General features: G+C 61.1%; 1 protein-coding gene across 1 annotated transcript in view; it reads left to right on the top strand.

Moving 5' to 3' along the window:
- The window catches only part of EFCAB6 (EF-hand calcium binding domain 6), a gene marked incomplete at its 5' end in the record, with an annotated part of 28,005 nt that extends 4,471 nt beyond the window's left edge, over window positions 1-23,534 (top strand). The window contains 7 exons of the mRNA XM_081129639.1: window positions 7,963-8,190; window positions 12,534-13,064; window positions 13,354-13,572; window positions 15,846-16,014; window positions 17,546-17,730; window positions 21,128-21,277; window positions 22,078-23,534. Coding sequence (XP_080985765.1) covers window positions 7,963-8,190; window positions 12,534-13,064; window positions 13,354-13,572; window positions 15,846-16,014; window positions 17,546-17,730; window positions 21,128-21,277; window positions 22,078-22,200 — 1,605 coding nt within the window. The 3' untranslated portion in view covers window positions 22,201-23,534. The remainder of the gene's footprint in view (window positions 1-7,962; window positions 8,191-12,533; window positions 13,065-13,353; window positions 13,573-15,845; window positions 16,015-17,545; window positions 17,731-21,127; window positions 21,278-22,077) is intronic.
- Between the last annotated feature and the right edge of the window lie 934 nt (window positions 23,535-24,468).

The raw sequence follows: 24,468 nt of genomic DNA, 5'->3' as shown, positions 1-24,468 counted from the left end.
AAGGGGGGCCACACAGGACTTGTCCTTGGGCTGGCGTGCGTCAGCGGGCGCCATGCCCGAGCTCCATCCTGTTGCGGCGCCGGGCCCCGTCCCCGTTACGGCGGGTGACTGTCGGGCCTGTGTGGACCCGACTCGGCTCAGCGCTCCACCCTCGGCACTGGCGCTCGGGTTGCTTCCCGCCGCTGCGGCCGCGGACACGGGTGTGCAGGCGGAGCTCCCTGCAGCGTCGCGTGTGGGAGAGACGCCGCTGGGCGTGTGATCGTGCCTCTCGCCTTCTCCCCTCAACGCTACGTTCTGCCAGGTCACGTACACGTCCAGACAGCGTGTCAAGTGCCTGTGTTAACGCCTTCGACTCCCTTGTTTTTACAGGAGCATTTAGGGTTTTTCCAGCATTTGCCACCATAATTTACTCTGCAGTGAGCCGTCTGTGTGAATCTGTACCCAATTTTTTACTCTTTCCTAAAGAAAACAATCCAAGAAATAAAATAACCAGGGTCAAAGGATCAGAATACTTTTATTAATTTTGAAAGCAGCCCCATATTTTCTAGAATATTTTTTCTATTGGGTTAAATCATATAAAATCACCATTTTTAGTCATAAATGACTGGATATTGACAATTTCATGCGGTTTAAGCTAATATCTGCAGAAGCCGTTTATGTCCATTACACACAATTTGGAATATACCAATAATGTGACGCGAATCAAAGCCGCCGCCGGGCACAACCAGTGTTAACATTCGGTGCATTTACTTCCAACCCGTTTTCTATGGAAACATCTTTGGGGGCATCGAGGACAGGCTGGATATGCTGTTGATTTTCCCAGCTCTTGAAAGGCCCTTTTTTAACAAACATTTTTATCCGTATCAAATAATACACGCCCATGTGGAAACGAAATTGAATCGTCGTGAAAGATTTAAAGGCTGAGACCTGACCAAATCCGCACCCACTGGCGCTCCCGGAGCGCTCTCCAGGACTGGCTGCTCCCTTCACCCTCAGATCCCACGGACCGGGTGGAGACTGTGGAGGCCGTGGCCTCTTTCCCGCCCCCGCAAGCAGCCTCCCTTCTACTCCCGGGAAAGCGTCTTGCCTCCGAATCGCTCTGCACACAACAGCATCACCTTGTCACCGCATTTAGAAAATCCTCCGCTTAACATTTCCTTTAAGTCTAAAAGAGCAGTTTCAGCATCTTCCATGAACATAAAAGCGCCCCTCGGAGCGGACGCGGGGTTGCGGGAGACGGGAGGCACCGTGGGGACTTGGAAGCCTCTCCGTTCAGTGCCGTGGAAACAGCGGGGTTTTAGCAAAACGCGCCCTTACCCAGCGCGGAGCAGGCCTGTGGCGTCCCGGCCGCGGGCAGCCAGCGGGGTCCTCCGTACCTGGCATTTGGAAGTTAAGTAACGTGAAGACGGTTTTTCCAGGAGAGAACTTAAGATTGTGGTTTCCAGCCGCGGGGAGGCCGTAACGCGCACGCAGATGTTTGTCGTCTTCCGTGAGCAGCGTGTTCATATGAGTTGCCAACAGCGTCCCCTCCACTAGTCTTCTGTGTAAATGTAGGGGCGCCCGTGTACTTTTAACAAATGAGATCAAGGATGGGGGAGTTTTCTTTGCAGGAAGTGGCCCTGAGGTTACTGGAAATAAGTAGATTATTAAGATGTGACATCACTGTCATTCACTCTTATTCCCCGTGGCAAGAAAGGCTATGTCCCCTTGGTAGACTTTTGGGGATTTCTAAATGTTTCCCCTAAATCTCACACGTTTACCCCCTGTTGTCCTGGAGACCGTTGAGGATGTAGCAGGTTGTGGGAGGTAACTCGGGCCAACGTGGCACGCGGGTGGCCTTGGTGACAGGCCAGGACAAGGGGGCTGCTGGGCCCGCCATGCGTAAGCTAAGGCGATGGGTTATCATCAACCACGGGCTGCATCTCGGCGTCACGTGGCAGCCCACCCGCAGGCCTACAGGCGTCGTGGGGCAGCCCCGTGGGACCAGGCCGGCCTGCTGCACCCGCGACTCTCCTCTCCAGGCTTCGAGTTTGGGGGCTGGCTGCCCTGTGGGTGGACAGCGCTGGGACCTCGGCACAGGCAGGCGCCTGCTTCCCCTGAGCATCGGCGTCCACCTAGTCCTAGTGCCACCCCCATGTCTGCACTAATGCAGACGGTCTCCTTAAAGCACAACAGAATGAGCAGTGAGAGGGTGCAACCCGCCGAAGCTACCTGGCTACCACTCAACGTGACACGCAGTCAAATCTGAGTTGGTTCAGGCTCCTCTGGTCCTGCCTCCTGCGCCCCACCTGGACCTGGAGCCTCCTGCTGGAGACGAGTGGAAGTCCCCTCGCTACCCAGATTCCCGGGGTGTGGACAGCCCGGGGGGGCACCTGCTGCTCTGAGCTGCCAGCTGGGACCCTGCCCAAGCAGGACAGAGGTCGGCCACCAAAGGGACCGTGGGCCACTTTCCAATGCATCTCGCAGAAATGTGACTGGGCCACCCCCGGCTGGCTTCCACCTGACCCAACGGAGGGGTCACGCTGGCCCCTCTCCATCCGAGAGACCCCCCTTCACACAGCCGCTTGGGGCGCAGGACGAGGCGGTCAGGAATCCAGAGAGGTTTGGAGGCAGGCACATCCAAACTAAATTCCCAGTGAAGTGGAAATGTGTGGAAATTAGTAAAGTAACGTTTGAGGTAGTGGATTCTCTCAAAACAAAACCCTGCCTGCGGGGATAGGCAGGGACCGAGTCCTGTCCCCAGGCCCCGGCCCTGCTCCGAGGAGCCTCCAGCAGTCCCCCCGTGTTGCCGTCACTCCCTCGAGTCCGGGCAGGCGCCTCTCTTGATTCCCACCTCAGAGGGACGCCATCCGCGTGCTCTAAATCAAGGGACCGTGGCACGGCCAGGCCAGGCTGGCCCCATTCGCCTGGTCCCTCCAGAGCCACGACGGTCTAATTTACAGTCTCATTTAATCACAATTTTTGGACCAGACTTGAGCTGCTCCACCGATGCTACAAGGGCATGACCTTAGGAAGCCAGAGGTCAGCCCAAGAAGTCATCCCAGAGGGACTCGCAGAGAGAAGTGCAGACCACAGCGAGCGAGTCCCTTGCGTGTCCCCGTGCACCTGTGCGGACGCCTAGCGGGCAGGCGAGCCCTTTGCGTTCTGGCTTCGGATGCCCGTTTGACTGGAAGAATCTTAACCGCCGACATTCGGCAGGCGTGCGGGAGGACGCGCCCCCCGGGCTGGGCAGTGGGAGGACTGGGCATGCCCGCAGTGACCTTGCCATGGCCAGTGCTCGGCGGGAAGGGCCGCGACCCTTGTGAACAAACCGGGAAGTTCCGTCTCGGCTGTTCCTGAGCCCTGCATCTGAATGGCCCACGGGGAGAGATTATGTGGGAGGAGCGCGTGGCCCGCCTGGTGGCCGCGCCTGGCCGGTCCGTGCCGCCAGCACCAGTGATCCTGGCACGCTTGGCGCAGTGCTGCAGGCCAGGCCCGGCTGCGAGCTCTGCCGGCGGGACCGCGCTGTGCCCCGGCAGCCCGCGAGGGGAGGGGAGGGGAGGGGAGGCCACACGGGCGGTGCTGGGCTGGGGTTAGGCTCCTGCAGCCCAGGCTCGCACCCCCACCTCCCGCCTGTCTGGTGGGAAGGGCCCTGCGTGCCCCTCGAGGTGGTCGCTGGGCGGACTGACCACGGCAAGAGCTGCGCGTGGTCCCCAACAGCAAGCGCCAGACGCTGGCATTCGTCGCTGCCTCTCTTCAGCCCTCCTTCGCGAGCGCATCTCACGTTCAGCAACCCCGTGACCGTGTGGTGCGGAATTTACTTGGGCGGAAGAATTCATTTTAACAGTTTCACAGGCGACTTCAGCCATGATTTTATTGAGTCATTAAAGGGTCGAAGGGGAGGCTGCACTGCCCCCCCTCCCTTCCCTGCGCTTTATGGCCGTTTTGTGCCTCGGGAGGGCTTGTGAGTTGGGTGTTTGCAAAGGCGCCCAGCCAGATCCTTTGCCCACGTGCAGCTGTGTGGCGGGGGCAAGCTCGGGGGCCGGAGGCCGGTGGCGGGGCCTGGCCCTGCGGGGCCGGGGCACAGATGGGCGATCGGCTCTCTGCTGAGTTTGCGCCACGTCTGGATGTGGGGAGACGGGGCTTCCTGGGGTCAGGAGCAGCCGGTGTGGACACCCAGGCTGGGGGAGCCGCACACTTTAGGCGCAGCTGGGGCGCGGGCTGAGGGGAGGGGCAGAGCTGTAGGTGGGTGCCCCCAGTGCCTGCCTGGGTGGGCATCCCACAGCGCCAGCTCCCCCAGGGCAGGGCTGGGCTCTGCCGTCCACTCTCTATCCCCAGCCCATAGGAGGCCCTGGGGCAATAGTTCTGAGTCACCACGTGCCTATTTTCCGCTGGCTCCTGTATTCTTGGGCACGGGGCTGGCGTCTGGAATAGGACAGAATGGGAACAGCATGGCGGGGCCAGGCCGTCTTGAGCTCCGTCATCAGCTCACGGGGTGGCCTGGGCACTGTGGGCGAGTCCTGACCTCAAGGAGCCGAACCCACTGACTTTGTCGAAAGCTCAGAGAACCACAGGTACCTCGAAGGGCGACAGGAGGATGAGAGGAACTCGTAACACCCCAGCCCGGCGCCTGGGTGAAGGAGACGCAGCGAAGGATGGCTGCCGGCCCTGCGTCTCAGTGTCACCTGCTCTGGGTCTCTGCCGCCGGCTCTGGGTGTCAGGAAGCCTTGGTTCAGTGGACTTGAAGGGGCCTGAACTGTAGCCTTTCGAAGGAAGTTCTGGGATCAGGATTCGCCACCATCCGCTGCCCAGGAAGAACCCTTGTGTGGTGAGATCCAGGTCCAGGCAGCCATGGTGCCTCCAGGAAACCGGGGTTGCGCCTGGACTCCTGGGGAGACTCCCTGACCCTGCAGGCAGCACCCTGGGTTCCTGGCGCCCACTCAGCAGTTGCTGAGATGGAGACCTTCTCACAGACGGGCCCTCCCTGGGGGGGCAGGGCCGTGGGAGTCACCATCCCGGGCCGCGGTCTGTCCGCGGTCTGCTCACACACGGAGCTCCCGTTCCTTCTCCTCTGGACTTTTTAATATTTTATCTTTTTTTTTCTTTTTGACAGGCAGTTTTGCTGCTGTTGTTATTTTCAGCATCCATTCACTGTAAATACAAATGAGGATACAGTGCAATTAATTCCTTTGCTAATCAAAATATTTGATCACGTGAAGCGATTCTCAGTCCTGGGAGCGGCGCACCGCTGCCCAGGGGTGGAGGGGCTCCTCCCTGGGTGCACCCGGCCTGCGGGGCTCCCTCCTCCGCAGAAGGTCCTGGGAGAGCTGCGCCGGACCCCTGCGGAGTCAGAACAGACCTAGTGGAAGAGCCATGCAGTTGGATTAGCTCCTCAAAGCCTCCATGACAGTTAAACTAACACCGATGTGTCTCTAGTCAGCCAGCCGAGTGCGCCCTGCCCCCGGGCAGGTGACTGTCACCTCAGACACCCACAGGGGAACGTCACACGTCCCCTTGTCGCGTGCCCACCCTCAGGGAAGCTGCCCCCGCTGACCTCTCCTCCCCATGCTCCGAGCTCATCCCTTTTATTTCCTACTTGCTGCAAATTCAGAGCTGTGCCGGCCGCGTTACACCCGCCGACCTTCCCCGGCCAGAGCTAGTCCTATGGCTGATCCAAGGCACAGGGACCGGGGAGTGTCTCCCTCCACAGTGGGAGGACCCCGGGGTCACAAGGCAAAGGGCAGAGTCACAAAGCAAGACCCCAAGGAGAGCGGTAGCAAGAAATGGGGCCTTGAAGGCACCACCCTGCGAGGGAACCGACGTGTGCGTATGGCCCTGATTGTCTGACAGGTCAGCCCCCCTCCCTGCCGTGTGCTCTCTTCGTTTATCTAGAGACGTTGTTCAGGAGACGACTGAGTGAAAGGTTGGTTTTATAAGTCAGCCAAGAACCTGTCTGGACGTAGCTGGCTGACAGGGCAGTGGGCTCTTTCCTGGAGTCGGTCGCGTAGCAGCTTTGGGTGCACTGAAGCTCTGCTGGGAGCCTGGTCCTCGGAGGCTGCGGAGCTTGGGGACAGGTGCCCCTCCTCCAGCCCTGCCCCAGGCGGGCAGGCTCTGCGGGCCGGTGCGAGGCACTGATGGCAGGCCCGGCCTAAGCTGCCGGGGAAGGGACACGGGCTGGGGATCCCAGCACCTTGCCTGCAGGGCGCTCCCCAGTTGTCGGCCTGCAGCCGTGTGTGCTCTGGGAGAAGCCCTAGTGGAGCCCGAGGCAGGGCCAGAGGCCTCTGGCTGCAGGACTGCAGGACGGGGGCCCTGGGGCCGGCGGGAGGGATGGGCTCCAGGGGAATTCTGTGCAGGCTCCCGCCCGGGCCACCCCCCTCTGACCCCGCCTGTGGGAGCAGGGCAGCCACTTAGTGATTCGCAAAATGGCAGGATTCAGAACTACAGGTTTATACTAGGAAGTTATGATTTTTTAAATGTTATTTATTTTAAAGAGAGAAGAAGGGAGAGGGAGAGAGAAACAATTGGCTGCCTCCTGCACACCCCCTCCCGGGGATCCAGCCCAAAACCCAGGCACGTGCCCTGACCGGGGATCACACCTTTCAGTGCACAGTTGTGGACATACTTCAAAGCTCCTGTTAGCCTGCGGGTGGTGGGGGCTGGGCTGGGCTGTGGTTCGGGGGGTGCCCATTTTGGAGGATAGTTCTATTCTGTGATCAACGTGCTCTCCTAAAGCAGCGCTGTGCTCTGTCCTGAGGGGCGGCCACATAGAGCATATCCTGCTGTGGAGTTGCTGGAAGTGAATCGGGACCCCGCTTTTTTTTTGTTTGTTTGTTTTTTTAAAACATATCCTTATTGATTTCAGAGAGAGGAAAGGAGGGGGGGAGAGAGAGAGAGAAACATCAGTGATGAGAGAGTCACTGATGGGCTGCAGCCTGCAACCCGGGCATGTGCCCGACCGGGAATCGAACCCCCATCTCCTGGATCCTAGGTCGATGCTCAAGCCCTGAGCCACGCCCAGCCGGGCAGGACCCGTCTAAGGCTAGGCGGGGATTAGGTGCGGCGGTGTGGTGAAGGCCTCGGCGCAGGCCGTGTGGGCTGCTCCCACCGCCAGCAGGCACGGTGGGCTCTCACGTGGGGAGCCCCAGCATGGCTCAGACACACCCACGAACAGGGTCAGCCCTGGGTTCTCCCGGAGCCCAGCCGCCCGCCCTGCCCACTCCCGACCTCTGTCTCCTTGCAGGGGGCTCAGGACTCAGCTGCCCCCACGGCTCTTTCCTCTGAGCTCCAGTCTCCATAGCGCCCCAGGGTAGACAGAGGTCCCCGTCATTCTCAGCACCCACTCACGGCCACCCAGTCACTTCCCCTAGGCCGCTAGTCCTGCCGCTCCGTCCGTCCACCGTCGTGATGAGCGGCGTCGAGTGTGGGCTGCCGTCCTCCTCGGCCCCCACCTCACCTTCCCATGAGCCCTCTGCCCTTCTCTTGCCCCCCTTCCCTCGCCCCCTTTCTCTTCCCGCTCAAGCCGTCCCTGCCCTGGCGCCCCAGCACCACGGACAGCGGGTGCCCAGCGTGGTAAGGTCCGCAGACGTGCCCCTCCCCGACTGCTGCCCGGAGCTGGGCCGGGCAGTGCAGGCCGCCCGCCCCGCCCCGTTTAGCCCCTTACCGCGGGCGCAGGCGCTCGGTGTGTCTGTCGAACCAGCCGAGAGACAGGCCGCAAATGAGCGGACGCGAGCGAGAGGCGGGCCTCGCAGGCCCGGCTCGGTGTCGCCCTGCCCGTGGGACTCATTTTTGCTTCTTTACGGCAGCTACGTTGGCACCTGTGTTTGGATCCTGTTTAGACCCCCATGGGGGCCACCTTGTCTCCCGGCTCACCTTCCTCGCTCAGCTGGGCCTCTCTCCCGGGCCCTGCCGTGGGTGACGGGCCCGGGGCCAGGGGGTGACCTGTTACTTACTAATCAGGTTCCTCTTCCCTTCTCTCTTGCCCAGACTGCTGCCGAGTGGGCTGAGAAAATGCCCAAAGCCTCGCCACCCAGGTCTCCCAAGGAGGTGGCCAAACAAGAGCTCCTGGCCCAGCTGCGCAAAGCGGTGGCTTCCCACTACCAGGCCATCGCCCAGGACTTTGAGAACTTGGACACCGCGAAGACCAACACCGCCTCGCGGGACGAGTTCCGGGCCGTTTGCACGCGCCACGTCCAGGCTCTGACGGACGAGCAGGTGAGCGTCCGGTGTAGCACCCTGAGCACCGTGGGGGCGCCAGGCTGCCCTTGCCCACAGGGTAGAGCTCGAGGCTGTCCTCTGCTTTTAGACATTTCAAGTGTTCTTTGGTGCGGGTGGGGGGGGTTGTTTTATGTTGTTTTAAATCCCACAGGAGCCTTGCGTTTATGTAACGGGTATGAATTGCATCATTTCGATCAGGGTGCAAAAAAGTGTCACTTTTATTTTATTTATTTATTACCCTCACCCAAGGATATTTTCCCCCTATTGCTTATTTCAGAGAGAGTGGAAGGGAGAGAGAGAGAAACGTTGATGTGAGAGAGACACATCGATTGGTTGCTTCCCGCACCTGCCCTGACGGGGCAGATGTCCAGCCTGCAACCGAGGTACGTGCCCTTGACCAGAATCAAACCCATGACCCTTCAGTGTTCAGGCCGACGCTCTAACCACTGAGCCAGACCGGCCAGGGTGTGTCACTTTTATTTTTAGAGTCAAGTTAAATTTGGCTCCAGCTGCCACTATCCTTCTGCCCCGCCCTCCCTGGAGCATCCCTGGGCGCGTGTGGCGCACAGAGGAGGCCAGTCCCCCCCACACCGGAGCCTTCCCGTGGCTCTGTCCCTCCCAGCTCCCCGCCCCCCTCACTTGGTTCTATGCTGGGGCTTTCTGACGCTCTGGAGCTACTGCTGCCCTGAGCATGCTGGTGATGTGTCCACCCCCGGCTGTCTCTGCTGTCCTCAGGCCAGAGAATGCCACTCCCATCCCAACAACAAGAAAAAGCCAAATATGTACAAAATCAGAGCTTTTCTTGAGCCCATCAGAGAGCTGAGGTTGCCAGGAGGTTGCTGGCTCCTCCCTGCGCCCCAAATGTCAAAACAGAACCTGGCACAGCTAAGCCCAGCACGTCCCTGGGAGTGGACAGTGCCCAGTGTAGGGTCCACGCCCCACCACCCCAGAGCCCAGGACTGGATGCCGCCAGACTGCGCAGCACCAGTGACCCATCACGGAAGAGCGTTTCCCTTCACCCCGAAAATGTTCAGGAGGGTAAATCAGATGCAAAACGAAATCCAGAATACTTAGGGAAGCAGCTCAGCCCCCTCCCCACCCGGCTCTGCTCAGGCTCGGCCCAGGAGCTTCCTGCAGACCCTGGTGGAAGTGCCTCTTTCCCTCCCAAGCGGGGTCACTCCAGCCTCAAGTCTCATTGGATGAAAGTGCCCACGGGGGGGGGGGGGGTCACCACACCCGCCCTCACCCCCATTCAGGCCTTGGGACTCACCACCCAAAGATGAAGTCATTAAAGGCACTAACGAGGTGAACGTCAGACTCCCCTTTCCTAAAACATCACCTTTTCCAGGCGCTGTGACCCTTCTTTCTAAGTAAAACAGAGCTGTTCCCGGGCGCTTCTGTGCCCCAGAGCAGCAAGTCCTGCAGTTACTGTAAACAGATGGCAGCCTTCCGGATTGGTGCAGCAGCCTTTATTGCTCCACGGGGCCAGCTAAGAGAGGTTTTACTACTCAGGTTTCTCACTTAATCTGAGTAAAGTTTTACTCTAATTATGGATGTAAGCGCATGGCACTCGGGCCTACCTGGCGTTCAGAACAGGGACCTGGATGTTAATTGTCCTCTAAGAGCTTCACCGGCCCCAGCACATCAGCCCCCCCGCCCCCCCAAATCAAGCGCCTATTTTTAAATTCCGCTTTCTAAAAATACGCGGCCACGTCTCCAGCTCGGGCTGCATCTCAGGCGCCCGCGCTGGCGTGAGCTGGGTGGTGATTAGCGGGAACCGTGCTGTGCTTGGGAAGGGCGGGCGCTCCGGGATGCAGGCTGGAAACGGAGGGCCAGGGTCCCAGAGGCCACCTGTTCCTCCTCCTCAAGCGACGGCACCGGCGACCTCCTGGGTCGAAGGGCACAGTGTCGGGAGCAGGCGCAGGAGGAACGTGCACCCTGCCCATGGGCAGACCCCCCAAGCCATTATTCAGGGGTCCCCAGAGGTGCCGGGGCCGCATCAGCCACACTCCACAGCTGCAAGCGCAGGTCTCGGGCGGGTCTCAGTATCTGCACTGTGACACTTATCCCGCCCTGAACAACCAGCCGCCTGCGGCCCGGGCCAGGGTTCCTGAGTTCCAGCTCAGTAAGCAGGGGAGGAGGCACCTCCTTCGGAGCCTTTCCACGCGACTACACTCCCAGGAAGGGACAGGGACTTCTGAGCAGGTGGAGTGGGAAGCCGACCGGTGGGTCTTCGTGGCTCTGCAGAAAGCCTGGTATAAAGGCTGTTGGAGCTGGGTCTGCATGGATGTTACGTAAGAGAGCGGACACCCACGGAGAGCGGACACTCAGGGGAGAGCAGACACCCACGGGAGAGCGGACACCCGTGGGAGAGCGGACACTCAGGGGAGAGCAGACACCCACGGGAGAGCGGACACCCGCGGGAGAGCAGACACCCACAGAGAGCGGACACTCGGGAGAGCAGACACCCACGGGAGAGCAGACACCCACGGAGAGCGGACACTCAGGGGAGAGCAGACACCCACGGGAGAGCGGACACCCGCAGGAGAGCGGACACCCGCGGGAGAGCAGACACTCGGGAGAGCGGACACCCGCGGGAGAGTGGACACTCACGGGAGAGCGGACACTCAGGGGAGAGCGGACACTCAGGGGAGAGCGGACACTCGGGAGAGGGGACACTCAGGCGAGAGCGGACACCCGCGGGAGAGCGGACGCCCGCGGGAGAGCGGACACTCAGGCGAGAGCGGACACCCGCGGGAGAGCGGACGCCCGCGGGAGAGCCCGCCCCACCCCGTCAGGCCGGCCTCGGCCCACAGCGGTTCCTCGAGGACTGTGTGCAGCTACACGGGGAAAGCAGCCTTCAAACAGGCCTGCACGCATCCGAGTGTTTCTAGAAGACCGTTAGGAAGCGAGGGGAAGGCTGGCAGAGAAAACCACCTTTCAGGCAGGAAGACGGCTTCAGCCCTGCTCTGGGCTTGTCCAGCTGTGACCTAGGATGAGTTGCTCAACCTCTCTGAGCTCGAGCAGCCTCGCCTGTGAAACGGGGAAGCGCAGCAGGCCCCAGGCCCCTTCGGGGCCCTCTCCTTGGGCCCAGCGCCACTCAGCCCTCTCCGTCTTTGCTCGCTGCTGTCCTTCCCCTGGTGTCTGCTCACGCTGACTCCTCCTGTCAGTCAAGCCGACAGAAGCCTTTCCTGGCCACACCTTTACCTGGGGGACCTGCCACCTTGTCCCCCCTCCACCTGGAGCTCTGTCACCTGGCCAAGCCCTTGGACCCTCTTGCATGTTCTTGCACGTAGCTCTGTCTCGGCCACACTGTGCACCGCCCCGTCCACTTAGCGGGGGCCTCACACAGCGCGGTGGCTTTAGGTCCCGAGGAACCAAGGCGGACCCGCCTCCTGCCTCCTCTGAACCTCCCGAAGGGTCTTTCCGTTGTCGCATCGTGCGGTGGGGCTTCTGTGGGGCTGTGAGGACCCTCAGCCACTGAACAAACACTCACTGAGCACCAGCTGTGTGCCAGCATTTAAAGATGAGCCTCAGACCTTCCAGGCCAGGCCGGGAGGTGTCACCTGCCGGGGTGGCCTCAGCATGATGTGGGGAGGTGCCTCCTGTGGGGGGTCTGTGGACAGCGTGGTCACTTTCTCAAAGCCCCTCACTCCCACTCCACCAGGTAGCTTTTCCTCACTGACCGAAATTAAAGCAACTTGAGTCTCCATATCCGATCAGTGACATGGAGTTGTACACACACACACGCACCCACACGCACACGCACACGCAGCAGTCTCATGGCTTTGAAGATGTTACATAAGGTGTGACCTGTGGGGGAGACTTGGTGGAGGGGACAGGTGACCTGTCCATACCATCGGTGCAACTTCCTGCAAATCTATAGTTATTTTGAAAGAAAAAGTTCACACAAAAATCAAGAATATTGGCCTAAACTAAACCCGTTTTCCTCTCTCAGGGCCTGGAGCATCTCCCTTCACTCCCTCGCCCCTTCCAACTTCATTTCCAGAATTTCAAATGGAACTGGACATGGTCCCTCTTAATTTGCTTCTGGAAACCCCCGTGGGGCCCAGAAGCGACTTGGGTTTCTGGCCAAGGCCAGGTGCGTGGGGAGGGCAGGGACAGTCCCTCCCTTTGCGGGCCGGAGGCTGCTGGCCCCCTGCACGTGCTGGAGGCTGGGGCTCCACAAGGCCTCAGGGGCTATAAAAAAACAACTGCAAACAAGTTGGCCCCCGTCCTGGCTCCCTGAAAGCCCAGGGTCATCCAAAGGGGCTCACATAGGGGCACTGGGTCCTCTGACAGCACCAGTCAGAGCCACAGACCCCTGTCCAGCTTTCCAGATGCCCCCCTTTCACCCGGGAGAGGACACTGCTGGCCCTCGGGGTGACTTAAGTTGTGGCGGCAAACACAGCGCTGAGGGCTGTCCCTGGGGAGCTGTCTGCGGAGCTCGGGAGTGCCTGGGAGATGAGGAACGTGCGCTGGGCCACCAGGGCCACCTGGGAGATGAGGAATGTGCGCTGGGCCACCAGGGCCACCTGGGAGACGAGGAATGTGCACTGGGCCACCAGGGCCACCTGGGAGATGAGGAATGTGCACTGGGCCACCAGGGCCACCTGGGAGATGAGGAATGTGCGCTGGGCCACCTGGGAGATGAGGAATGTGCGCTGGGCCACCTGGGAGACGAGGAATGTGTGCTGGGCCACCAGGGCCACCTGGGAGACGAGGAATGTGCGCTGGGCCACCAGGGCCACCTGGGAGACGAGGAATGTGCGCTGGGCCACCTGGGAGATGAGGAATGTGCGCTGGGCCACCTGGGAGACGAGGAATGTGCGCTGGGACGCCCGGGCCACCGGGCCCACAGCCGGGGTCGGGTTTGCATTTCCCCCTCGAACGTTCGTGTGCTGTCTCTCTCGCTCGGTCCCCGTGACTAATCAAGAGATTTAATGGCCTCAGACTGCTCGCGGAGGGCCCGATTCAATTAAAAAATGTCCCGCGGAGCCATGAATATCCTCTTGTCGTCTTTGTTCCGGAGGCTTCCACAGAGTGGAGGCCGACTGGGTTTTCTTTTTTAATTCTTTTTATTGACGTGGGCCCCGGGGCGGGGGGATCCCGTGCGGGTCTGCGCGGGCCCCGGGAAAACGCCTTCTGCCTCCTCGCCAGTTCGACAGGCTCTGGGGCGCGATGCCCGTCAACGCCAAGGGGAGGCTGAAGTACCTGGACTTCCTGAGCAGGTTCGGCTCAGACGCAGCGCCAACCCCGCCGGGCACCAGCGACCCTGCCAAGGCCCACAGAGGGAGCGACGTCCCCGCGGAGGGCGGCAGGCCCGTGGGATCATCCGGAGACCCGAAAACAGGGACAACGCCCCGGAGCCAGCCCCAGGTGAGTTCCCCAGCCCTGGGTGGCGCTCGTAGGTCGGCTTGTACCCGACCCACAGTCCCCGTGGGGGGGTCTCTTGTGTTCCCACGGGGGGTGCCTGAGAAGGTGGCACGGGTGAGCCTCGGGGGGGTCACAGGACAGGAGCCCCTGGTGGGGCCTCAGCGCTCACCTGCCTGGAGGGGCAGGGTGGTGTGAGGAACGGGGGTGGGGGTGGCGGGTGGAAGGGGTAAGGGGGCTGGAGGCAGGAAGGGGCGTGTGGGAGGTGAGCAGGGCGCAGCCACGTCAGCCACGCTGCCAGCGCCCTGGGCAGGGAGGCAGATGCCAGAGTAAGTGCCCCGTGGGTGCAGCTGCCCACCGTGGGCCACGGGGAGCCTGTTATGCCCACTGCACGAGTGTCCTCGAGTGCTCAGGGTCCCTCAGACAGGCGCAGGATGACTCGGTTTGAAACCCCGGCTGTCTGCACAGCCCTGGCCCCAGGCCCCAGGCCCCGCCCTGGCCTGAGTGGGGAAGGGGCAGCCTCACCGGGGCGCCTCCCTCGTCACAAGAAGGGCGACAGTGTGTCCGCGGGAGGGCGGCTGAGGGGATCGTGCTCCGTGCCTGCTGAGCTCCCTCAGTCACTTGTGCACTCAATTGGCACACACCTAGGCACACCCACGGGGTGCTGGGCCCTCTCCGAGCTGAGAACGGACAAAGGTCCCTGCCCTGTGGGGCTGACAGTCTGGGGGGGGGGGCAGGAAACAGTGAACAGAGTAAAAGTGTTGAGAGAGTTAAAGACGGTGAGCACAGCAGAGGGAGGGCAGGAGCGCCCTGGAGTGCCCACGCCCCAGCCCCGGACTGCAAATTACCTCACACGCGAGGGGGAGGCTGCAGATGGGATGGACTCGCCCCCAGCTGATCTCAGCCTGGGCGAGCCGCAGCCCGGAGCACAGGCCCTCGCAGGCCGCGGGCGGGAGCGCGGAGGCGGAGCCGCGTGGGAGGGATGAGACCTGGGGAGGCTCCGCCCGAGGTCGGGACTGCAGCGGGAGGAAGGGCCACAGCCAAGGAGTGCGGGCCTGTGGACACCGGGCGCCGGGCTGGATGCCTCGGGCCGCCAGGCGCAGCCCTGCCCACCCGTAGCTTTAGCTCTCAGGGGACTCACGTCAGGCTCCCGGCCTCCAGGCCTGTGAGGGAATCAAGTGCGTGTCTTAAGCCCGAGTCTGTAGACCCGTTAGGGCCGCACAGGAAGCTCCACGGGCCGGGACCCCACTCCAGGGTGAGGCGCCTGGCAGTGGTTAAGCTCAGGAGCGACGCCGCCGGGGGCGTCGGTCCACACAGCCGGGCGCCCGCGGGGACGAGGCCGTGGGCGGAGCGGGCGCGGCGGGCAGGCAGAGGCGGCGACACGGCGGGAGGGCTGCCGGCTCAGCGGCGTGACCAGGGAGCGGGAGGCCGGCGTCAGACACCGGGGGCATCCTTGAGCACAGCCCCCAGGACGTCCCAGCAGGCCGGGTGTGGGGCTGAGGGGGAGGCAGGGGAGCCCGGGGGCATCAACACTCTGGCCTGAGCAGCGGGAGGGGCCTTGTCGTTGGCCGAGAGGGGGGCACAGGCAGGATTCAGGAGGGCACAGAGACCAGGACTCAGCCGAACGCGTCGCCGCATTAGGCAGCCTTGCACGTGGAGCGGGCGTTCAGGGGACGTCGGGGCTGCAGTCATTCATCCCGTTTCTAAGTGGGAAATACAAGGCAGCCTCGTGCTTGGTCTACAGAATTTCAAGGTGCCGCATACTCTGGGCTGAGCACAGGTGAGCATCCCCGGGAAATGACAAGTGGGCCCCTCGCTCTCATATGACTTCCTCTGGTGAAAAATGTCATTGTCACTTCACACACACACATGCACACACACACATGCACACACATGCACGCACACATGCACACACATGCACACATACACACAACACATGCACGCATGTGCAGACACACCTGCACGCACAACATGACACGCACACGTGCACACCTGCGCACACAGCAGTGACATGTTGAATTGGCATCTCTGTATCTGAATCTTGGCTACGTGTTTATTTCCAGAACTACCTTAGTTATTACGATTTGGCACAAATACGGCCCACCACTGCAAACAAGTGAAACGGTAAAATCACCACCTCAGTTTTGCTTTCTGTTTTATTTCTGAGATGATACCACCGGTGAACCTGGGAATCTCGGAGCCTGAGTCATGTATCTGTAGGTTGATGTCATTCCTTCCATTTCAAATCTCAGTGACAAGACAGTTCTCTCTCTGTTCAGACCACCAGCAGCTCGGGCACCGTGCTGGGCTCCCAGCTGCTGCAGAACTGCGAGCCCATCGAGAGCAAGCTGCGCAAGAGGATCCAGGGCTGCTGGCGGGTGTTTCTGAGGGAGTGCAAGGAGCGCGACGTGCAGAAGCAGGGCGACATCACCACAGCTGAGTTCCTGGGTTCGTTCTGGCCCAGTTCCCGGGGTGATAGAGTGTCGCCTCCGGGCACAAGCCCCTTCCCTCGGTGGATGACAGGGCGCAATAGGACAGGGAGCACCCGGGTGGCCATGGCGGGCTGAGCAACGTGATAAGCACTAGTGTGGAGGGGCAGGGGCCTGACCCACCTCGACCCCCGCTGAGCTGTCCACACCCACGTGACTTCAGTGTCAGGGCACAGACTTGGCCTCGGTCTCTGGGCAGCTGTACCTGTCAACAGACTGATAGTGAGGGGGTGGGACAGGCGGAGAACAGGGTGCGGGAGACACGCAGGCTGCCCCCCCCCAGCTCACGTTGGTTCACTGTGTGCCACTTTGATAAACTTTTCAAATTAAGCCAGTTTGGTTTATACTTAGTGTCTGTGCAGCATTTTAATTCCAGGAAATAAACCTGACCCTGTCACTCCTCTGCTTAAAGCCTCCCCAGCTCCCCTCTTCTTGACTAATGTCTAGACCCCTTCTTAGGAAAGTGTTTTTCTTGGGAACCTCCAGTATTATGTCTTGCTGACTGGCTGTTTCAAGCCAGAACTCGCCCGTGTGGCCAGCTACTTTGGTCAGCAAAGTGTTTAAAATTACTTAAGTTTGTTTTTTTTTACTATATCTTTATTGATTTTGGAGAGAGAGGGAGAAACAAAAGTGATGAGAGAGTCATTGATCGGCTGCCTCCTGCACGCCCCCGACTGGGGATGGAGTCTGCAGCCCGGGCCTGTGCCCTGACCGGGAATCGAACCGCGATCTCCTGGATCCCAGGTCAACGCTCAACTGCTGAGCCACGCCCGGCCGGGCCCACCTGAGTCTCTTAATAATGAGTTGTCACTGCACAAGCAGCTCGGGCTTTGTAACTGATGAGAGTTGAGGGCGAGAGCCGGTGCGGAGTGGGGCCAGGAATCTGACACCAGCACGTGCCGGCCTCGGGCTGGGAGGACCACTGAGGTGGCATCCACATGGCACTAACGTGGTCCTGGTCAGAGAGCAGACTTCAGCCCTGACCCTGCATGGCTTCAGCAGAATAGGTTTAGACATTTGTCATCTCCACTGGCATGAAACTCAGTGTGTCGACTCGTAAGCCTGGCGGACTCCTGAGAGGGCGCCTCTGAAGCCCAGTTGAGAAATTCTCAGTCGGAGGCCCAGTGCGAGTCCCAGGCCCACCCCGGCACCCGGAGCCGCCCCGCCCCCTCACCGGGCTCGGCTCTGACACACCCCTCACTGGGACGCCCCCGCCTCTGCTCTCCCCGCCCGCTCCCCGGTCGTAGCTCCCACAGCACTCCGTCCACACCGCTGTGACCGCAGCTGCGGCGGGCCAGCAGGATGCGGGGCCCCCTCCCTCCTTACCCAGCTTAGTTGCCGTGCGCACACCCGTTTCCACATCTGTCCACCCACCAAGCATGAGCCTGTGAAACAAGGGCCTAAAGCAGAGAGGCGCCCCAGCAAGTGCTGAGTGAGCGAGCGAACGAGTGGGCGCTTGCCACCTACTGAACGGGCACTTGTGTCTTAAGCTCTGGTGGAGAAATTCAACCTGGACCTCAGCAGGGAGGAGAGCCAGCAGCTCGCCGTGAAGTACGACCTCAAGGGCACGGGGAGGTTTGCTTACTGTGACTTCATCCAGAGCTGCGTCCTGCTGCTGAAAGCCAAGGACACCTCACTGCTGCAGAGAATGAAGATTCAGAATGCCAACAAGATGGTACGAAGGCCGTTCCCCGAGGTCGTGCGGGTCTGGGGAGGAAGGGTCTCAGGTTTTCTCAGTTCATCATGAATTTGGGTCATCTCGTGTCATACAAAAGGTGGGCGCCGTGGATGCAGAGACACTAGGGGGGTCACAGGCTATGAGGACCCACCTATCAGACGCCCCTGGCCTGGCTGCCACCTCCCCGTGCACCCGCTCAGATGCGCTTTCTGCACATGTGTTTGTATATCACGCTTGTGCAATATGTGTGTGCGCATATGGTGTATGCGTTTATCACTGTGTGATATAAACATGTATACACACGTGCTCTCTGTATATGCATGTATGACACGTGTGTCCATGTACTTGCCGAGCGAGCCTGTGCTGCCCCATTTCCTCCATACCCTGAGGCCTGTCCAGCTCCAGGCGGTTTGCAGGTGAGCGTATAACCACCGGGGTCTGGCCAGCCGGCCGCCTGGTACGGCGGGAGCTGGGAGCTGGGAGCTGGGAGCTGGGAGCTGGGAGCTCGTGGCCGGAAGGTAGGGGCTCGTGGTTAAGCTGAGGTCGGGGAGCTCGTGGCTGGGAGGCGGGAGCTGTGGGGTCTCCATCAGGCTTTGCAAACACTGCAAACAGCTCCAAATTTACTTTCTTGGAAATGATGCAAAGATTCCCTTCTGAAGACCCCAAGCTGGGAACCAGTAGCCCGAGTCCCAGGTTCTCAAACTTGGGCGGGTGGCAGACACCTGATTATCGTGGCTTTTCCCAAAGTACCTGTCTGTGAGGCAAACAGGGACAGCGCCTGCTGCCCACACGATGCAGGGGCCCAGTGACGGGGGTTCACGGAGAAGGCAGAGCTGGGCTGGAGGGCGTGGAGGGCTGGGTCACAGCAAAGGGAAACATTTAAACAAACACGATGTGTATCCATAGGACAGGACAGGGCTTTCCTGGGCATGGGAGGCAGCTTGGGGGGCCCTCTTTCCTGCATAAACTGTACCCACAGTTTCCTCTCTGTCTCCCTGAGGGGTGAGAACCTAAAAACGCCTAAGTAGCAACAGGACACAGTTCTTCTGCATTTTTAGCTTTTTTCCTCAGCCACTTGTAGTTTAATGATTCTCACCCTCACCCAGTTCAGCCACTGTTTTCACTGACTCGCCTCTCCCGAGTCTTTCCAAACTCGAAGCAGAAAGAGGCTCTTTCAGCTGGGGGTCGGCCTCCGTGGCACTGAGTCAGTTACATTATATCACTGAGTCAGTTACATTATATCACTGAGTCAGTTACATTATATCACTGAGTCAGTTACATTGAATCACTGAGTTAGTTACATTATATCACTGAGTCAGTTACATTGAATCACTGAGTTAGTTACATTGAATCACTGAGTCAGTTACATTGAATCACTGAGTTAGTTACATTATATCACTGAGTCAGTTACATTGAATCACTGAGTTAGTTACAGTGAATCAAGTAGTTCAGCAAACAGCTGGTTCACCTCAGGGCTCCCGCTGGCCGGAGGTGTGGGCTGACCTGGGCGGCCTGCCCTGCCCCCCGCCCTGCCCCCCCGCCCTGCCCCCACCCACCCCCAACACGACCTCAGCACCAGCAAACAGTTCTTTCCATATATAAAGTTTCTACACAGCGAAATTCGCTGTTTTGTGCAAAATCAATACCATCTTAGCGTAGGCCCTGGTTTAGCAGAGCAGGGCCAGCGCGGAAGGCTGGGCGGCTTCCGGCGGAAGAGCCGAAGACAGTCCTCCCTGGGCTCGGTTTCCATGAGCAGAGAGGAGGCCGGCCCCCGGGATCGCCACGGGGCCCAGGGACTCAGCTGGGAAGCCATGGAGACAGCACAGCCTGCAAGGCCCCTGCCAGCTCCGGCCTTCCTCCCCTCCCTGGGCCTCGGTTTCCCCTGCTGTGAAGGATGGGGAGGTCTGCTGCCCCTGAGGGCCTTCAAGGGGTGGCCGGTTAAAAAGAGCACCCAGTGCCCCGCTCAGAGCCCCCCTGGGCAGAGCCGCCCTGATCCGTACCCGCTGCTCATCCTCACGGAGATGCAGGAAGGCCAGCCGTGTGTGTGTGTGTGTGTGTGTGTGTGTGTGGCGGGGGGCAGGGGGCAGGGGGCAGGGGGCCGGGGTCAGACTAAGGTTGTGTTTACCGGATGCGACAGGCGCTCAGGTGCAGTGGCTGGGAGCCTGGGCCTCTCAGCAGAGGTCCCAGCGCACCTCCCACCTCCCGGGTGCTCCTGTCCCGTCCTCCAGCGCTTTTCCCCCAAACCTGTCTACAGCCCACACCCTGAGGTTCAGGATAGTCCTGCCACCCATCGCCACCCCTGCCTGGCATGACTGACAGGTGGTGCCACGTCTGTTCTGCAGGAGAGAGCCCCCGCCCCTGCCTGGTCCTGGTCCCAGGCCCATCCCTCTGCACAGGTCTGCAGCTCTGGCCAGCTGTCCCCCTGCTTTTAGAGAAGCTAAAAGGACCATTTCTCTGTCTGGCTCTCTGGGGGCTTTCTCTGCAGCCTTCCCAGTGGAGCCGCCCTTGTGGGGGCGGCTGGGGAGCTGCTTTCTCGGGGGGTGGGGGCGGGGGTCCCTCGGGTTGGGTGGGGAAAACCCTCTCTCAGGCCAGGCTGGGTGCGGGAGAGCCGGCGGGCACACGGATCTGCCGCCTGGGTACCTGCCGAGTGTCCATCCCAGGTGCTAAATGATGTAACGTGAAAGCAGTTTAGCCTGGTGCTCATTTGCTTTGCGTAGAGCAGGTGTTGAAACAAAACCTTCCCCGAGCGTGTGACAGTGTTGCCTGCAGCACGGCTCACCTCTGACACTCAGCCGCCCGGGCTGAGCCTGCTAGTCGGCCCTGTTCTCCATCTAACGGCCCTGAATGAAATAATCACAGTGTCGCCTGCTGTCTAATTACTAGGTATAATTACAACCTTGCGATTTTTAAAAAACTGTTCATCACAGTAACCTACTAGGACACCCAAACTAAACCTCCCTCCCCACGCCGTTCTGGAGTCGCCGGGTACCGGGGGGCCCTCCCTCCAGCGCCCTGGGAGCAGTTCCCGGGCAGGGCTGTGGCCTGACCGCTGCTGGAGGTAAAGGGGCCGGGTCAGTCCTGATCCCCCCTCCTTGCCCCTCTGAGCCTCCACCTCCCAGTCCTTGAAATGGGCATGAGGAGAACTCCCTCCCTCCCAGGTTGGCGGAGGAGAGGACGGGAGGCGGAAATGACAGACGTGTCGCGAACAGCAGGGATGGCGAGTGGGCCGCTGTTATGAGTTCTGCTCCGTTCTAGACGGGGAGCCAGCCGGTGGGGCACAGGCGGGGGAAGGGGAGGGGCCGGGGGACCGAGGCCGGAGCGGCCACAGCCCGTCCACGGCACCCTCCCCCTCAGACGCCCCTTTCTCACCCTCCTGGCGGTTTTCTTTCCCCAGGAAGAAGCCGGTGCGGAGACAGCCTCCTTATACTGGGCGCTGCTGCGCATCCAGCCCAAGATCCTGCACTGCTGGCGGCCCATGCGCCGCACCTTCAAGTCCTACGACGAGGGCAGCACCGGGCTCGTGGACGTGGCTGATTTCCGGAAGGTGAGCCCCTGGCGCGGCTGCCGCCTCTGAACGGGGCAGGTGCCCGATGCCAGGGCAGGGAGCCTCAGAAGGGGACCCAGTCCCCACCGAAGGCCCTCGTGTGAGCAGCTGTCCCAGCCCCACTTCCTCGGGACCCCCAGGGTATCGGGGTGTAGTGCGCGCCCCTCACCTGCAGACCCCAGGTTCTCCTCCCTGAAGGCTTCCAGCCCCCCTGGGGACACTCCTCACTGCCCACACCGGAGCCCAGCTGCCCCTAGGCCCCACGTCGGGCCTTCCTTGGCCTCTAGGGGGAACCCAGGGCCTGCGTCTGCCTCGCAGGTCACAGAACAGAGCAGAAGCGTTGAGGGGCTAACGTGAGGTCCCAGCTGTTGCCACTCAGCTGCCCAGGGATTTGGGGTGGGTGACAGCGGAGGGTGTGGGGCCTCCTCTGTTATGTGTGTAATCTTTATTCTTATGCACCAGGGTCCTATCAGGATTTGTTTCAGCTGCTTACAACAGGGGGTCAAAGTAGCAATAGTTTAAACCTGGTGGGAGCTCACTTCTCTCTGAAAAGAAGTCCGGAGCTGGTGGTGGCTGGACAGTGGCTGGGCGTCACTGTTCCTGCTTCGCCATCTCAGCACGTGGCTTCCCTCCTTCCTCAAGGCGGCCTTGGGAGAGGGGCGGGGAGGAGAGTGTGTGTGAGAGAGACAGACAGACAGACAGGGAGGGAGGGCTGCTGGGAGGCACTGGGGCGAGGTGCTCAGGCCCCAGGTGAGGCGGGGGCCTGGCCCCTCCCGGCAGCCGCTCCGTCCCGCCCGCAGGTCCTGAGGCAGTACAGCATCAACCTGTCGGAGGAGGAGTTCTTCCACATCCTCGAGTACTACGACAAGACCCTCTCCTCGAGGGTCTCCTACAACGACTTCCTGCGGGCCTTCCTCCAGTAGGCGCCGCCCAGCACCCAGCGGGACGCACGGGGACCGCGGGGCCCCCGGGGCCTCACCCCAAGACTGACAAGATAACACAATCCGGAGGTTCCGTGACCTTTCCAGACTGTCCCCGGGAACCAAGCCCAGCCCACCCCGAGCCTGCGACCTTCCCTGCGGGCAGCGGGCTCCGCACTGCCCTGCTCCAGCCTCTGGGACAGCCCCTCCGGCGGCCTCGCCATCGCCCGAGCCTCAGGACCCCACCCTCGTTAGTCTGAGCAAATAAAAATGTTCATCTTTGCAGAAATGATTCCTGAGACTTTTAAAGAACCCCAATGCTGAAAAACTTACACACTCGGGTTTCTGGAGGTTTTCGTCATGAGAGCCTGCTGGGTGCCCCGGGGGACCCTAAAGCTCCCCTCCCCCACCCAGGCCCCGAGGGCTTCCTGGTCCTGTTCAGACCTGGACCCTGCTGGATGGTCCATGTGGGGTCCACGCGGCTGCCTCCCTGCCCCAGGGCACGGGAGCCACCTGACCCGGAGTCCGTCAGGCCCTGTGGTGCCTCGGGGCTGAGCTGGAGGGTGACTGGGAGCGCCCCCCAGTGGCCTTTCAGGAGGGACCCTTCCTTGGACATGACGGGTCTTCACTGCAACCCCCTCCACCTGCTGTGACGCTGACGGACAGGAGACAGTTCGCTGCCTTCTGAGAGGTCCTGGGGAGCTGGGGAGAAGCAGGGAAGAGCTGTCCCTGAGCTGCGTGACCACAGGCTGTCAGGGAGGGGTGGGCGAGGAGCCCCCGTCACCCCACCCACCTCTACTGCCAACTCAGCCCCAGGCCACGCTGGCCCAGGCCACGGGGCTGAGACCCTTCCCCCCTCCCCATTCCTCCAGTCCCCCCTCCCCCTCCTCCACTACTCCCCCGACCCTCCCCCACCCTTCCGCACCCCTGGGTGGCCAAAGAGGCCTCAGCCTTAGGTGAGTGCAGTTCTGTGAGGAGACAGGAGGTGTGGGAAGGGGAGCCACGCCCCTCACAGGCCCTCTGTTTCCACGACAATGTTTTGCTGGGTCCCCTTTGTCTCCAGACCCGGATGGTGGGCTCACGGGAGGCTGCGACCTCCACTTCCAGCCAAGGGGAGCCCACCTCCCTGGGACACTCGCCTCTGCTGCAGGGACAGGCCCCCGCGGGGCAGCGATGGCTCCAGCTGACCCTCCGACCCCCAGGTCCGGGAGCTCCATTGCAATTGGTTTTTCTCTGTAAGCCACCCCCCCGGGTGTCTGCCCTCACTGCCATTGTGATTTGCTCCTCCGGGGCCAAGGACCTCGCCAAGGTGATGCCAAAATAAACTCGTGAGCACCACGTGGCCCGAGTGGACTTTGCTTCTTTCTCGGGGGCACAGCAGCGGCCTCAGCGCCCTGAGCACCAGGAGGGCGGGTCCGGGGTTGGGCAATGGCCTGGCGGCTTCTCCCCTTTCCTGTGCTGCTGATGAGTCCTCCAGAAGCAGGAGTCGGAGCTCACTGTCCTGAGGGCACCGGGCCCTGCGGCCGGGCCAGCCCCCTGTCCCGCTGGCCACGCCACTTGGCGAGGTGGAGACACCGAGGCCAGTGCAGAGAGGGATGTGTGGCCACGGTGGGTGGCCTGCGAGGGGGGAGAGGAGGCAGCCCCTTGCTTTCTGTCTCTTAGCTGGACACCCCCAGCCTGGCAAGGGGGACATCAGGATGAGGCTGAGGGGGCTCTGGCAGGGCCACGTGTGGGGACACCCTCAGCCCCAGCAGCTCTTCTTTCTTAGGGATGAATTCCCTTGGCCCCTGTGCAACTTACCTCTCTGGACTGAGCCTGTTTCTGGTTTTGCAAAAATGATCCTGCCCTGCTTCCCTCCCGGGAGCACCCAGCCAGCACATCTGTGCCTGGCCCAGCAGCCAAACACAGGCCGGCTCCCTAGAGCGCCCAGGACCGTAGGTCACAGGCACTCGAAAGAGAGGAGGTCAGGACTCTGGTTGGGGGAGCCCTCCATCCGGGGAGCCCAAAGAGCCCCAGCCCTAAGCCGGAAGCCTGGAGTCAGGCCCCAGGACAGGATTTCTGGAGGAGGGTGAGGAGGGTGGCCTCCAGCGCCCTCACGGTCAGAGCCAGGCTGCCAGGTCTGGGCCATCACCGAAGGCAGCACCGTGCTCCCAGGTGGCACTGCCATCCCCCCTCCTTCCTGAGCCCCGTACCCCAGTGCAGAGGTGAAAACGAAAACCTGAACAATAGGGACACAGATGGCCTTCGACAGGCACAACAGGAGACTCAACA

This window comes from Miniopterus schreibersii (assembly GCF_964146895.1).
Source record: "Miniopterus schreibersii genome assembly, chromosome: 2".
Taxonomy (NCBI): Eukaryota; Metazoa; Chordata; class Mammalia; order Chiroptera; family Miniopteridae; genus Miniopterus; species Miniopterus schreibersii.
The sequence above is the reverse complement of the archived record's forward strand: the minus strand, read 5'-3'. Positions and strand labels throughout refer to the sequence as shown.